At 41.7% G+C, this 15700-nt stretch overlaps 1 protein-coding gene across 2 annotated transcripts; it reads left to right on the top strand.

Annotated features, from left to right (window-relative positions):
- The first annotated feature begins 11 nt into the window (after positions 1-11).
- On the top strand, positions 12-14596 carry TRMT1L (tRNA methyltransferase 1 like). 2 transcript variants are annotated; one of them, XM_056497702.1, is made up of 16 exons: positions 12-208; positions 2602-2754; positions 3534-3596; positions 4401-4514; positions 5460-5524; positions 5861-5990; positions 7448-7571; positions 7990-8069; positions 8326-8572; positions 9229-9441; positions 10218-10408; positions 11676-11754; positions 12441-12607; positions 12812-12871; positions 13204-13330; positions 13436-14596. In XM_056497702.1, the coding sequence occupies exons 1-16, from the start codon at positions 73-75 to the stop codon at positions 13746-13748; spliced, it is 2262 nt and encodes a 753-aa protein (XP_056353677.1). In that variant the 5' UTR covers positions 12-72; the 3' UTR covers positions 13749-14596. The 2 variants fall into 2 exon arrangements, with proteins under 2 accessions (XP_056353677.1, XP_056353678.1); XM_056497703.1 differs by lacking the exon at positions 12-208 and adding an exon at positions 1571-1681.
- The last annotated feature ends 1104 nt before the right edge of the window (positions 14597-15700 follow it).

The following is a 15700-nucleotide window of genomic DNA, read 5'->3' as shown; positions in this document are numbered from 1 at the left end:
GGGCCGGCTGGGAAGTGTAGGCGGAGCCGGCCGGGCGGGCCGCCCTCGGCGTGCGGGCTGCGCGGCGGGAACATGGCAGCGCTGGAGGCGGCGGAGGCCGCGCTGGGGCAGCGGCAGGACGAGGAAAACGAGCAGGAAAACCACGGCCATGACCACGGCCATGACGATGACCATGACCACGAAGGCGGCGACGAGCCGGCGGCGCTCAGTGAGAGCGGGCGGGGAGCAGGCGGGCGGGGGGAGCCGGGCCCTCCGTGCCGGGGCTGAGCACGGGCGGGCGGGCGCCATGCGGAGCCCTGGCGGGTTTGAATTTACACCCCGGGCCGGTTTGAATTTGCACCCCGGGGCCGCTTCCCGTCCCCGCCCGCCCGCTCCGGGATCCTTGGGAGGCACAGGCTCCGGTTCTCCCGCTTTCCCAGCGCGGTGCGGGGCCACGCGTGTGCCCGCCGGCCTCGCTACGCTCGAACCCGCGCTCCTGTCGCTTCTTTCTTCCCCAAACCTAACCATACTTTGTCTTTGGTGATCGTTTATTATTCTGTGAGGTCCCGAGGGGAGCCCGAAGCTCCGCGCGGGCTCAGCCGCTCTTCGCTCGCAGATTTTAAACCTGAACGCGTTTGCACCGTGCGCTCAGAGCCGAGCCTGCCGGAGCAGGGAGGCTGGATCGCCGCGGTCCTTCCCGCCCGACCCGGTTCGAGTGAACCGACTCTTCTAATTAATTCTTTTTCTTGTGTAAGGGTATTTTTAGGCTCTCTGAAGCGTTATTCTGTTTGTGCGTAATCAGTGATTCCTGGTGGGCATTTAAAAAATCCGGAGGTCTTGGTTCGGTAGCAGCCTGCTTTTCTTTATCGTTCAGTGTGAAAGTTTACCTCTCTCCTTGTACATTTACATATGAACTAGTTTTTTTTTTTGTTTTTTTTTTTTTTTTACATATATGCGTACATTATCCTTTTAACCATTTTAACCTCTCCACGTGCTCTGAAGATGCAGACTGTCCAACCCTGCTGGTTTTTGTCACTGCTGTGCTCTCACTATGCATTTTTATAATTGTTTCCACTTTTCCCTCAACTAATCAATAGCTGCTAGGGATTTCTTACCAAACATGCTTTTACTTGCTCGTTTTCTTTCTATCTTTATATTAATAAAGCATGTAGAAACTATCACCAGGAATCCTGCAATTTTTAATAAAGCAGTAGGCTCCATGCAAATCTTTCTTAGGTGAGTTGCCAGCTTAAAACAGGTCTGTGAGGAGCACAGCAACAATCTGGGTAGCAATGCACCTCCTGATAGATTTTAAGGTAGGCAGAATAATTTTACTTTCTGCTTCTGTTTTTCAGTTTCTTGAACGCCTGTCTTGAGGTATTCCATCAATTTTCTCTTTCTGTTGAGTTTCATAATAAGAAATATTTGAACCCAACAGCAATGTTTAAAAGAAAACAAACAAAAGTTGCCTAGGGGAATCTGAAGAGCTGCTGTAAGATCCTTCCAGCCTGTCTGAAGTTGTGGTCAGGAATTGGTGGATGGGGAAGACCAGCAGAATAAAGAGAATCATGGAATGGTTTCAGTTGCAAGGGTCCTTAAAGTCCATCTTCCACTATCCCAGGTTGCTCCCTGCTGCATCCAGATAATAACCATACATTCCTACATCTTCTGGAAATAACTTCCAGCACAAACCAGTTTGTAGGTCTATATTTTCTCTATGAGGTGCATCCCAGTTTCTGTGTTGGGATAGACACTGTGTGGTTGTCTTTTGTGCTCCATCTGCTCCTCCTGTCTGTCCCATCCAAAAGCCTTGGCCTGCTCTGTTGCTTCTTGGTAGTTGCAAAGTGATGCCAGAGTTTTATTTCTTGTTGAAATTTCACTAGTCCCACCTGTCCCCTGGAATCTTGCTGGGAGGAGGACAATATTTATAGATTTATGTGGGTTCTGAATCCTTTCCTAGTGCTTCCTCACATTCCTTGGAGAGGGGTTGGCCACAGGATCACATCTTCTGGGGAATTCTACCTCTTCATTCAGTTATTTTCCCTGGGTTTGGCTATTCTCATCGTTTTATTGCCCCATCTCTCAGCCTCTTTAAATGCTTGGAATATTTCAAGTATTTCAGCAGGCCCATCAGGTACTGCCCCAGGGAGTAATTCTTTTGCAAATGCTGATGGCACCAGTACTTACCCTCTTCACTGCCTCTGCTGATAACAAATTCCTGCCTTAGTCCCTTTTGTATTGTTTGAATCATGAACTGTACTGTTCTAAACTGTTATCAGACTTTTTTAGCTGACAGTAAATTGTCAGGAGAATTTGGAGCACCTCCTTGCCTGCTTTGCTTTACTTCAGAGCATCCTGCTAGAAAATAATGTGTAAATGTTCTTTTGTTCACCTTAAACATCTGGTGCCAGTGTATGAATAGTTTCAGCTGTCCAGGTTGATGTCATTCCACAGTGGTTTCCAAGGATAATTGAAGTGAAAATTCATCTCATACTATTCTCCTACGTCATTTTTTTCCTCCTTCATGCTTGTAGTCAGCACCAGATTATTGGAAACAAATGAAAATGCTTGTATATTTCAGTTACATCAGTGACATTTACTGTGTTTGTGTTTGGTTTTAAGATGGTTTGGTGATCTCCGAAGAAGTGAAAAGCAACAACATTGATGTGAAAATTCCTGAGCCAGAATTGAAAGCTGAAGAAAAAGGAGCAGAGGAAGAACACCCAAGGGAATCTGATAGCAACATTTTGGATGTATCATCTGATTACCCAAGAGGTTTGCTAATAAACTCTTAATATTTATGTCATGTGCTGGAGGAAAAGTAGAAATACTAGGGAGGAAAGGTAAAGGAAGTGTGTGAAACTCACCTCTGTATCCTGACCATGTGGATCAGCTGGTTTGTCTGGCATAGGAAAACATGAAGACTTGTCCTTGTAAAAACATTGTAAAGCTTAAAGTTGCTGCAGAATCTGTGTTACAGTGGGCTGGTTTTCTGGATGGATAAGTTGAAAAGTCACATGGTAGATTTAAAGGTAAAGCTGTGTACTAATGGAAAGAAAAAAAAAGGTAGAATTTAATGTTTCCTGGCTCCACAGTGAATAATTGTTCTTAAATTTGGTCCACTATAGTTGATATTTAGTTTTGCCAGTCTGTTCATATGATGTTTTTGCACTGCTTTGGTGCATGATTTGCATTCACTAACAATGCTGAGCAGTAAAACCAGGTGTGAAGGGAATGTAACTCGATCTTTTCAGCTGTTTCTTTTTTTCTAATGAGAGTTTTTCTATCTTAGAAAGTTTGTGTGTCAGTATTGAAAGGAAGTAGGAATATATAAAAACATATGGATCTTATTAAATAGCTATTCTGAGGATAATTTTTGCAGTCATTCCTGCTGCCATGGAAGTAAATGGACAAAAACAAGTATTCCAATTGCTACTGCAGTCATTCTCTAACAGTGCTAGATTTGAAATGTTACATAGAAAACTAGCAGTAAACTACAAGCAATTTTTAAACTAAGAGTGTTTTAACTTCTAAATATTTTTGGGTTTTTTTAGACAAACATATTTCAATTCAGAGACAGCTTGCTGATCTAGAGAAACTGGCTGACTTGAGTGAAGGTGAGTTTCCCACCACAGTGTCCCAGAACACAGATCTTTGTGTTACAGGTATTTACATTTTCCTTTAGTTTTTGTCTTTAACACACTACATATACTTATCATGTTTAAAGATGAGGGGTTTTGTAAAAAAGAGTTTTATGATTTATTCTCTTGTTCTGCTAAATTCTGCCTGAGTGGTTATTTGACATTCAGCTAGTTTTTATTTAGGTTAGTACTTCTAGGGATTCAATACCTATATTGCACAGCCTTGCATTTGTTTTTTGTGTCTCATAGGTAGGATTTCCAATAACTATTTTATATTTTTCAAAATTAATTTATGTAGGGTACATTGCCTTTTTTTCCAGCTTAAATAGATATCAGCTGCTTGCTTTGTCCAAAAGATCCAGGAGTTGAAACAACAAAGTCTTATTCTAACCTCCTGATTTGTTTGGGCTTTTGGTTTGGTGTGTTTTAAACATTTCAAGTCTTTGCATGTCATCTGTAAAATTCTGTTGTTCCTCAGTATTTCTCAGAAGCTTCATTAGCCTCATCTTGCTGGAGTGAAAAAATACTAGAAACCAAAACCCAAAGGTTGTATAAGTTAATGAGTTTTAAAGTTACAGTGATTTTGGTCTATATTCTATGGGGCAGAAAGAGGAAACCCATAAATGTGAAGTTTGTGCATGAAATAGGATGTTCTCTGAGGATTTAATCTCTAACTCTTGTTGATTTTGCCTTCAGCCTTTTTTTACTTGGTCTGCATCTCAGCTAACACAAGTGGTAACTGCATTTCATGTTTCTCATAGTTTTAAATTGTATTTTCAGGTGAAAGGAAGCCTTGTCCATTGTGTCCTGAGGAGAAATTCAAAGCTTGCTATAGCCACAAACTCCATCGTCACTTGCAGAATTTGCACTGGAAGGTTTCTGTTGAATTTGAAGGTAATGGCAATTTGATTTGAATAGTAAATACTAGAAAAATTGTGGGTATGTTTTGTGTTTCATCTTTCAAAATTCCTCTTGGCTTAAGCATTTTGTTACCAGCTCTGAATTAAAAACATATTTTGACAAAATGAATTTTGAGGTGGGATGTAAAATGTAAATGTGAAATAACTCTTTTCTTCTCCAGCCAAAATGGTTACAATTGTGCATTTTTCTCTTTAGAAAAACACCAATAAGTGCTTGGCAGTTGAAAATTACAATAAAATGTAAAGTATGTGTGTAATGAAAACTACTTCAATGAAAGTTTTAGTAATGTATTAGTAATAATCAGACATGCATGGGTGGTCAGTTTTGGTGGATCATAAAAAGTCCATTCTGGTTCTGATAAACACTTGAAATCTTTATGTAGTTTCAGTATTTAGTAGCTTTAACTGTTTATTGAAAAACTCTGTGATCTGCTTGTAAGATGCATTAAATTCCCTGCAAGAAGTTTAGGAAATAAAATAAAGTGAGCAATGTGTGTTTTTTAAAAGTGTGGGTTAGTGGGAAAAATGGGCAAAATAAAGCTGAACTATAGATGCTCCAACTGGAGTATCAGGTATCTCATTTTGGTTTTCTTTAACTGTGGAACATATGTTTATAGGAGTCTTCACACAAGTGTTTTGGCCAGGTAACAATGTTTTTATGAAAGACTCACAGGTACTTCTTGAACTGGAGACTTGGTGTGGTTTTGTAAGTTGCCCAGAGGCTTATTTCAATAAATTTTAAATTGTTTGCATTTTAAAGTTTAAAATATATAATTGGCTGGTAAATTTCCCTGTGCAGAGAATGAATGTACCAGATAATTGGTGATGTTCTCTTGTTGCTGTCTTGTGAAATCTGAAGTGAGAGCAGGCCACAGGCATGCTGTTCATTTACTGTTCTGGGATGGTGTTTGTTTTCCAGGGTACAGAATGTGCATCTGTCACTTATCCTGTCGGCCAGTAAAACCCAACCTCATTGGAGACCAGGTAAAAATGCTGAATGACAGAAATTCTTGTTACTGTACAAAGTGGGGGAAGTGGGTGACTGAGGGGAGCTTCTGAGATCTGTTTAGCTGCCAAACACATCTTGCTTCTCTGTGTGTGCTGCCAGAAGCTTGTTGGTCCAGGATGTGTGATAGAACCTTGCATGTGGTTGTACTCCTCTCATTGTGGGGGGAGCTGCCTAGATCAGTTCTGGCTGTAGATTACAGATATTTTGAGTGGTCTAGAGGTAACAGACAGATGACTTCTCACATGCCTGTGTTCATTCTACTTCCACCATGTTTTATGCATTCTGAAACTACATAAAAGACTGTTTTACAGACATTGTCAAAGATGGGAGCTCATTACCACTGTATCATCTGCTCAGCGACTATAGTACGAAGAACTGACATGATCGGTCACATTAATCGTCATGTGAATAAAGGGGAGACTGAGTCAAGGTTTATCACAGGTGAGCTCTGGCTGACATAAACACTGTTTTTTTCTGTCATACCATGTGCAGTAACTGTGATAAAGGGTGGCAGACACAGGAAAAATACAAAAACAGTTAGCCTTTCTAATGAAAAATCTGCCCTTAATATTTCAGAACTTTTGTTTCATCAGAAGTGTTGTAGAGCTGTAATTTAATCTTGCATTGACCAGTTCCTGTGTTGTTACTGAGATAACTAGTCTTCCCCTCACCCTTAATGTTGTAAGTACCAGCTTGTGTGACTCCAAAAGAGTGAGGGACATGGCATCCACAGAAAAACAAGTCTGGAGTAAATCTTTCTGCAAACCGTCTGCTTTTTATCTAGACTGCACCAGCCTGGGTTCCCAAAACAAGGGGATATTTTTTAGTCCCAGAAAGTCATGATAGAGGTGTCAGTAGTTCTTCAGTAAATTACAATCCTACCTAACTTTGTCCAGAATGAGACTTTGGTTCCTAAACTTGGATAAACTACATTAAAAACATTTTAAATAATTGGAATGCAAGTAATTTAATGCCTGAGCATCAGTTTGCATGTCTGGTAGTAGTACCATATTCCATATCTTATTAGATTTTGTGCTGTGAAATACATTGATCACTGTGTGCTTCCTTTGAGAGCTGTGAGTAAAGAATGGCCCATTTAGCATTTTTTAACAAAATGCATGAGGTGATTTTTCCTCATGGGGAGAGGAGAAATCCCGAGTTTTTGTGTTATGTAGGCACTTGGCTGCTCTTGGGGCCCCTGAAGGTGGAGCAGATACACCATGTGTGTGTTTGAGAGGCAGGGTGAGCACTGGAAGGTATCCAGTTGATACAAATTTTTCCCAATTGTTCCTAGGTACCTTTTAGATTGGGGATGAATTGCTCAGAGGAATGGCAGCCTGTGCTTACAGCTGTCAGATCTGAAAGTTTGTTTTGCCACAGACTGTTTACACAGAGCTCTGATGCTGGAATTGTCCATGTTCTTTTGCTGTTTATGCACATTTCGTGGGGCTGTTCAGTAACTTAAAACAGATCAAGGATTTTCAGGGATTTTTGCAGTTCATTGAGACACATTCAGGACTATGTTAACAGGCTTTTAATTAATTAGCAATGTCTTGTGTTTAAACTTGCAAAACAAATGTGCTAAGCCTCAGGCTCAGAGGCTGGATTTCTTAAACTGGAGTAGATGCATACAAGCCCAACTGAGCAATGAATCTGATGTTGTATGAGAAAAAAATTGTGGTAGAGCATGATCCTTATTTGCCACTTTTGAGATCAGAAGATGAATTGTTGCCTGCTTGCCCCCATCCTTGTAAACTGGTCCATGTGCTGGTTGGATTGCAGCATAACCCACACTTCTTGCTTTATGGAAGCAGATTTTCAGTGTAATTTACCAACTGTTTTAATACTAATTCCAGTTGTCACTGATTCTTTCCTTCTGCCTCAATTACTTGTTTCAGTTCGTGCTCCCAAGTCGTCTTGTGAAGTGGTGAAAGAGTCAGCCACAGATGTGCAGGTTCTTCCCAACCACTCCACGCCCCAGAAAACAGATTCCTATTTTAATCCTAAAATGAAACTCAACAGGTGAGAGAGCAGGGAGTAGGAGGATGCATCAGAGGGGTGGAGAGTTTGTAGTGAAAAATGAGTGTTTTGAAAAGCGAAACTTCTGTTCAGAGGGTAGGAGAAAGGAGTTTCTCGTCAGAAAACTTCTTGACAAATAATATTTACACCCAAGAACATTATATGTGAAATAGTGTCATTTCTGAAGTAATTAATTATTATACTGTAATTATTAAATCTTACCTTAAGAATATTCAGCTGTAGAATTCAACTTTCCAGCATAGCTGAGGTTTTTGATTTACAGTTCTTCCCTGTAAAAGGTGGAGTTCAGCTTAAACATTCCTCTATTCCAGTAAGTAATAGGTTAAAGGGAAATAGATTAGGAAAAGGAAGTAAAAATGTTCTCTCAGCTTACAGACCCTGGCTGTTTTTTATCTTGCAGGCAGTTGATATTCTGTGCACTGGCCGTGCTTGCTGAGGAGCGCAAACCCATTGAATGTTTGGATGCTTTTGGTGCCACTGGTAAAGTCCATTTCTTTAATATTTTGCTTAATGTCCAATAGCAGGAAACAGCAGACATTCATAACTGACATCACATACTCAAAAATAGTGTGAAGTACACAAGAATTTTATAGGTAGGGAGTCATGAGTTCCCATACAAAAAGACAGCTGTCAAAAGCTGTATTAAGGCTTTTTAAAGGGCTGCAAATAATACTGAAGTCCAGTGGTCTACTTAAAATCAGTTGTCCTAATGTCCTTAAATTCTGTTTTTCCTCAGGTATCATGGGATTGCAGTGGGCAAAGCACCTCAGAAGTTCTGTGAAAGTTACAATTAATGATTGTAATGAAAATTCTGTGGCAATGATTAAAGAAAATTGTCATTTAAACAAAATGAAAGTGAAACTGAACATTAAGGAAGAAGATGATGATGAAACTGTGGGGAATGGAGAAGAAAACAGTGACACCATTGAGGTGACAAAAATGGATGCCAATGTTATCATGCATTTGAGATCATTTGATTTTATGTAAGTGTTGAATTTTTCTGTCAGGTTTTTTTGTTTGGTAATGTTACACCCCACTTCTCAGTATATGATTATTTCAAAAAGTTGGAATGATAAAAGCATCAACCAACAGTCACTTGAAATGTAATTTCGTTGCATAAATTATGTGGGGACAGAACTGTAATTTTAAATGTTTTAGAAAGTGCTGGAAAAACATTAGTCTTTCTAATGATTACAATGGATTATAAATATACATGAAAATTTTAACCCAGGCTGGGTTATTTTTATAACTTCACATTGTTTGTTGAAGGGAAAAAGCAAATATGTTTTGGGTTTTTTTTTAAAACTTCTTTTAGTTTAAAATGCTGTTTGTTGCATCTCTTGTTTTTATCCATTTTGCAGCATATTAACTTTGAATTAAAGCAGGCTGATTCTTCCAGGTTGGGTATATAGATGCATACATTCAAACCCTATACAGATATCAGAATAAGTGATGGGATTTTTTTTGTGTTATTAATGACTAACTTACAGATCTAAGTAGTGCTGGAAATTTTAGTCCTGTTCCTTCTTTCTGTTTCAAATGTGATCATAGGTGAAGGTTATAAAACAGTGTTTTCCTCAGTGTAAAGCCAGACTCTGGAGCATTTATAGACACTCATTGGTACATCCTTTCTTTTCAGCCATTTGGACCCCTTTGGAACTTCTGTGAATTACCTGGACTCTGCCTTTAGAAATGTGAGAAACCTTGGGATTGTGTCACTGACATCCACAGACATCAGCTCCCTCTATGCCAAGGCTCAGCACGTGGCCCAGCGTCACTATGGCTGCAATATTGTCAGAACAGAGTACTACAAGGAGCTGGCAGCCAGGATTGTAATTGCTGCTGTCACAAGGTATTGCTGAAACATTTCCAATTAGGCTAAAAATTACTAGGTAATTATTAGAAATAGAGACTGGGCAAGATGAAAATGCATCAGTAGGGTAGGGGGGTGGGATAGTAATGTGGGAAAAAAAAAACACCTAGACTTGCAAACTCTTCTATTTCTCTATCAATTTTGCCATTTTAGAGCTCCCTAGGACTTCCTAAATACAAAATAAACTGCATGAATGGCTTCTAGCTAAGCATCTAGTTACACTTGCTTCAGTGGAACCTGATGTTCATTGCAGATCCTCATACTTGAGGTTCAAAAGATGGATTGATTACTGACTTTTGAAATCAGTTATGTGCATGTAGATACTCTCAGTCCATTAAATAAATGAAGACCTAAAACCTAATTGGAGAGGAGAGGTACAGGCAAGAGGATGGGACAGCTGCTTGGGAAAGATGAGGAGGAAATGAAATCTCTAGAGGTTTTGAGAATGCCAGAGCACAAATGCTGACCTGAGCACGTTTAGATTTCCCTTTCTTCTCCCTGCACATGTGATGATGCAGGTGGCAGCTATTTCTAGCTGTGATAAAAAGAAGTAAAATTGGATTTGCTTGGCCTGCCAGGAAGGACATGAGATGAGGCACGTCAGAAAGAACACTTCCTCCTGATCTCTCAAATCTTCAGTACCTCTCTCTAGGAAGTGGATGAGCTCAAGAACCACACAGCAGGTTCAGGTGTCCATGGCAGTGCTTGCCTGCTGAATTCTGTACAATTAGGTTTGTGTGTGTGTTTCTCCCCAGAGCTGCAGCTCGCTGTAACAAAGGCATTGAAGTGCTGCTGGCAGTGGCCCTGGAACACTTTGTTCTGGTGGTGGTCAGAGTTCTGCGGGGCCCAACCCCTGCGGATGATTCAGCAAGGAAGGTCCGGTACCTCATCCACTGCCAGTGGTGTGAAGAGAGGGTTTTTCAGAAAGAGGGCAATATGATGGAAGGTAAATGGCTTTTCTTTTGCACTTTGTCTCTCTGTTCTCTGCCTTGTTTATATTTACATCCCATTAGTAGCAATTTCCTTTTATGTAACAGTGAGTGGTATATGTGAGGAAAGGGCACTGTCCTTCATGGTCATAGGCTGGATCAGTTGTCCCATAAATGGACTGGATTTGTGGCACAAATTGCTCAGGTTGTAGCTGTCCCATCCCAGGAGGTGTCCAAGGCTGGGTTGGACAGGTCTTGGAGCAGCCTGGGATAGTGGAAGATATCCCTGCCCATGGCAGGGGTGGCACTTGGTGGGCTTTAAGGTCCCTTCCAGCCCAAACCATTCTGAGATTTGTTTCTACACAGAGCATCCTCTCAGCCTGCTGGAGCTGCTAGGATGCCTGGTATGTCCATGGATCTGCCACTTCAGGAAAAGCCCTAGTTGTGGGGTAGCATTTGATATTACTGGGTTCCTCCAGACAGCAGCAGCTGGATAGCTTTTGGCGTCAGATTGCTTTTCTGCTACATTTCAGTTCCTTACAATGCAGTGGACTGAGCAGTCTTATTACCCTCTGCTGTTGTTAATGAGCTGTCTACAGATAGGTTAGCAGAGGCAGGAGACAAAAATTACACTCCTGGAGATGCTTTTTTTCCAAGTTAGAGGCTCTTGGATAGCTTGCTGTTAACTCATGGTGTCTTTGGCCTGCTCAGCGTCAGATGCATGAACATGCAATGAGCCTGGTATTAAAAAGTTCTTAAAAAATTAGATAAAAGTTTTAAGGATGGGGATGAGTAGCTGAGTACAGTGTTATGGTAGAGATCTTAATTTGTAAATTAATTATTTGCTTAATGCCTTAGTTGCACAGGGCTTACAAGACTTGTAGGTGGACTGTCTTTTGCACATGATTAGCTGATGTTTATGATGTTTTAGTTGGCACTTACTGTTAATCTGCACAGTTGCTTATGTAATGGTAGGAAGGCAGATATTTTCCTTGTTACTTGAAAGAAACAGGGAAATTATGTTGCTTTTTTTTTTCTTCAGGGTTTTCACACTGCTTACAAATCAAGTCATCCATCACTAAATCTCACTGTTATTAAAAATAAACTCACTATTGTTATAAATAAATGAGTTGCTTGGCAGAAGCTAAAATAGTGTCACACTTGTGCTGTTGCCCTTCCAAATTCCTCACTGAAGTGAGCTCCCACTGTATCCCTCTGTCTGTTCAGTAGCACAGGCATGGCTGGCTATTTCCAAACATTTTAAATGTTGTTTTTCTGCTGCAGAAAACCCTTACCAGCAGCTGCCCTGTGACTGCCATGGCAGCATGCCTGGGAAGACAGCAGTGCTTCTTGGTCCTCTCTGGTAAGTTCACATCACAGGACACATTTAGAGGGTCACTGTGGGTCCAGGAGCTCTGAAGCTCAGCTGTTCGTACCATAACAATTTTTATTTTAGCGCTACAAAAGGAGATACAGCAATCAGGAGGAGCTTAGGAAACCGAGTGTGGATTTGAATTTAGTGGGGGTATTCAGTTTTCCTTTCATTCAAACCAATTAATAACTAATAACACCTTTTAAATTTCACATTTAGTGCATTTATGGAGTATGTCCTGCACAGGAGAACCTTGCCTCTGTGTTCCTCTAATTGCCAAATATTAAGTAACTCTTGTTACTCTATACTTGTGGAGAATTTATTGAATAAATCATTACATGTGCTGAGGTAACAAATACTACATTGCTTGTTAATTAGTATTTGTAGAAAGAAGAATAAATTTTTTTAGGTATTTTAGCCATTTCCAATCAGTATTAAAAATGGTTGGCAATCGACAGTACCTTTCCTGTGGAGGTTGAATGACTTTCTCAACATCGTAGGGCAGAAATAAAATTACTATTCTTGAGATCTTGATTTTTTTTTTAACAACACCAGTGTTGCTGTCATTGCAAAAAAATCATTCAGTGTAACATAATTGCTAATCAATTTGGGCAGGAGAATTTTGGAGCAGCTTCCATTAAGAAGCCTTAACTTTTGACTTCTCTTGCATTTTGTAGGTCAGGATCTCTCTTTAACACTGGATTCCTCAGGAGGATGCTCCTGGAGGCTGTGAAGTATGGCTTGGATGAAGCTCAGCCTCTTCTGAAGACATTAGTTTGTGAATCAGAGTGCACAACTCTCAAACATTTTTCTATCCACAATCCTTGTGATGAGAACAAACAAGGTAAGTAAAAGGGGCAGCCTGTTCATGGAGAGGAACTGGCTTTGTGGTAATGTTTAGAGATGTTGATCTGTGCTAAGTTACTTAACAGCAGTGTATCCATAGAGTTGAATGCATTGTCAAATAATTGGATTATTTCCTTCTGTGCAATTAAAGCATTTTGCCACTTTACAGTAGAATTAATTTTGCCTTCTAATTGTATTCTAGAAGAGTGTGGCGTCTATATTAGAACACCAAATACTTTTGCAGAATCCTACTTGGTACATGGTAAGTAGAGCATTTGGTAGCTTTGGTAGCTTTTTTTACATTTAACAGAGTCCTGCACTCTGGAGTTTTTTCCCCATCTAGTGCAGATTTTATTTTATCTTTATCCAGAATCATATTTATTGGCAAAAGCAGAATGCCAAATACTCTATGAAGGCAACTTTAATTTCCTTGTTACAACTGGCGTGTTGATTAAATTCAGGCCAGATTTTACCTCTGCAAACACCAGCTTACAAAAAGCAGGCACGCAGCTGAAGTTGCTGTTTGTTTTCTGTGTGCTGTGTGAGGCGTTCCTGGGGTGCCTGTGAGTGCTGAGGGGTTTTGTTGTGGTGCAGGGAAGAGGAAAAGCGAGGAGGTGCTGCATGGCACAGCGAAGCGGCAGCGGGCCGAGCACAGCGCCAAGCACCCCCCGTTCTACTACAACATCCACCGGCATAGCATCAAGGGCATGAACATGCCAAAGTAAGTGTGGGCTCTGACACTGGCACAAGCTTGTTCTGAGTCAGCCCTGGCAGCACCAGGTCCATTCTGAATGCTGGGGGTTGGTTTTGCTGCGTTTCTCCCCAGGCTGAACAAGTTCCTGAGCTACCTGTCAGAGGCTGGGTACCGCGTCAGCCGAACCCACTTCGACCCCATGGGCGTCCGCACCAGCGCGCCCCTGGCAGAGTTCAAGACTATTCTCATGAAGTACAGCACTCCCACCTACGTGGGGGCACAGGCAGAAGGTCCTGTGCACCTCCCTGGGGAGACACAGGTGGGAGAAGAGGTTCCAGCTGCTGCAGCAATCAAGGTACAGGAGGCTGAGTCAGTGGAAGATGATATGTCTGGAGTCTTCACCACCATGTTCACACAATCCTACCCCACTCACTGTGCTGATTAATGCTGATGGTTTGTTCATCAGGATGTTGCAGACTTCTAGCACACCCTGTTCCAGTAAGCCACTCCTTCCTCCCAAGCTGGAGTTTGACCATTTTGAGCTGCCTGTTTTACTTTGAAGGGACACTTTAGACTTAGGTAGCAGAATTTAGCCCTGATCCCGGCATGGCTGTGGTCACAAAACCAGCACTGTAGGAAGGCTGTGGAGTTACCTGCTGTTACGTTCACCTCCTTTTCACATTGAGGCATGGAGACTGCTTCCCAGTCTGTCCAAGCCTTACTGCCAGCACAGCATCCTGGAAGAGGAGACCAGGCCAAAAGTGTTCAGCATTTTGGAATAAGAGATTATTCTGAAACAGCCTATTCCTAAAATGCATCATTCCTAAAACCTGACCAGCTGTGATCCAAAGAGAGGGCATGTTAAGGTAAGAAAACAGCACAGGATAAAATACCCTCTCAGTTAAAGCTAGGCAGTCCTGCCTGGGTGCAGCTCTAGCTCCAGGTTGCACGTTACTCTGCATTCAGGTCAGTTTCCAGGGTTCTGCCTCCAGGCAGAAGCTGATCCCAGGAGAACAGAACGAGTGGTGACACGGCTGCTACTGAATTTCCATTTGTTACTGAATCGTAGTGAATTGTGTAGTCACTCTAGGTAGTTGTCTGCTCAGAGCTTACAGTGGTTGTGTGCTGCAGAAAGGTACAAGGGACTACAATGGGTGTTCAGGTGAAGTTTTGTGGTGACTTGTCAAAATAATAGTAACTCTGAGCTAAGATCTCTTCTGTGAACGAGCAAAGCTGCCAGGTGTTGGCAGTTCTGGTTTCCTTAAATACATGGCAGCATTCCAGCCAAATGAGCTTGCCTTTGTCCTTTCTTTCCTCCACACTTGGTTCTGGTATCTCTGTGTATTCCACTTGAACAGGTGTCACAGTGGTGGCTGTTCCTCACAAGTTTCATGTTCAGCCTTAGCCCCAGTGTTAGGTTTATCTAAGAGCAGAGTATGAGGGATTGTTATCCTTACCCATCTCTGAAACTTTACAATAGAAATAACATGACTAATACACTCCTGGTGATGCAAAACATCCTATGCTCCTGTCAGGCCAGAAGTTGCTGCCTCTTCCACTCTTTTCAATTCCAGATTGCTTTGGTGGAGAGTTATTCTCTTCTCTAATTTCAAAAATGTAGTGCTTTACAGTTCTTTTCCAAAGGTCACCTGGGAGCACATTGGAAAGCTAAATGGAAGGAGGGAATTTTATGTTCCCTAGTGGCATTTTTTTGGGTTTTTAAGTGGATTGAGAGTTGGAAGGTGTTGCTTGCAGGTAAAATACTTCAGTGTTCGTAGGATAAAAGCAGTCCTAAAGTCAGTTACCTGGAGCAAAGGATTGTTCTGATTACAGTAAAGTGCCCTTTTATTGCCCTTGTGGGCAATACTTTTGATAACTCGTGCAGCTCCTTTTAAGGAGCCAAAGGTATTGAATACCTTTTCCAAGCCAAGGCAACTGTCTGGAGAGGCAGAAAAAGTGAAATTCAGATTTGTCTGTACAGTCTGGGCTCTTTGCCAGATAAACAGAAGCTGTTGCAGTCTTGGTTTGCCCAGGATCAGCTGAAGGGGTGTTTGTAACTCAGGTCTCTGGGAATTCTCTTCCTATTCAGTAGTCTCTGCTGTTGACCAGGTAGGGTCAGTCCTGCCATAATTAGCTGACAGAACATGACTGTTGGTTTCAGTCTGGAGCTTGGGACATCTTGCTCTTCCTTGCACTCATCCACATGGCCAGGCTGGCTGCTACAGTGCAAGATAGAGTGGGAAGTAGGTGAGGATAATGCACGAGGTGGTGGCGAGGTCACAGCTCATTCCCTGTCACTTCTTGGAGCAGCCAGTACCCAGTGCCTGGCACCAGTGACAGACCTCCAGCAGATCTTTGTTAGACCAAGGTGTTTCTGCAAGTGGCTTGTCCTGAATA

Source organism: Oenanthe melanoleuca, chromosome 8 (genome assembly GCF_029582105.1).
Source record: "Oenanthe melanoleuca isolate GR-GAL-2019-014 chromosome 8, OMel1.0, whole genome shotgun sequence".
NCBI lineage: Eukaryota > Metazoa > Chordata > Aves > Passeriformes > Muscicapidae > Oenanthe > Oenanthe melanoleuca.
The sequence above is the reverse complement of the archived record's forward strand: the minus strand, read 5'-3'. Positions and strand labels throughout refer to the sequence as shown.

Coding starts and splice junctions, on each gene's coding strand:
- TRMT1L (XM_056497702.1), top strand. CDS start 73: ATGGCAGCGCTGGAGGCGGCGGAGGCCGCGCTGGGGCAGCGGCAGGAC. Junction 3,597..4,400: donor ACTGGCTGACTTGAGTGAAG/GTGAGTTTCCCA, acceptor TTGTATTTTCAG/GTGAAAGGAAGCCTTGTCCA. Junction 8,573..9,228: donor TTGAGATCATTTGATTTTAT/GTAAGTGTTGAA, acceptor CTTTCTTTTCAG/CCATTTGGACCCCTTTGGAA.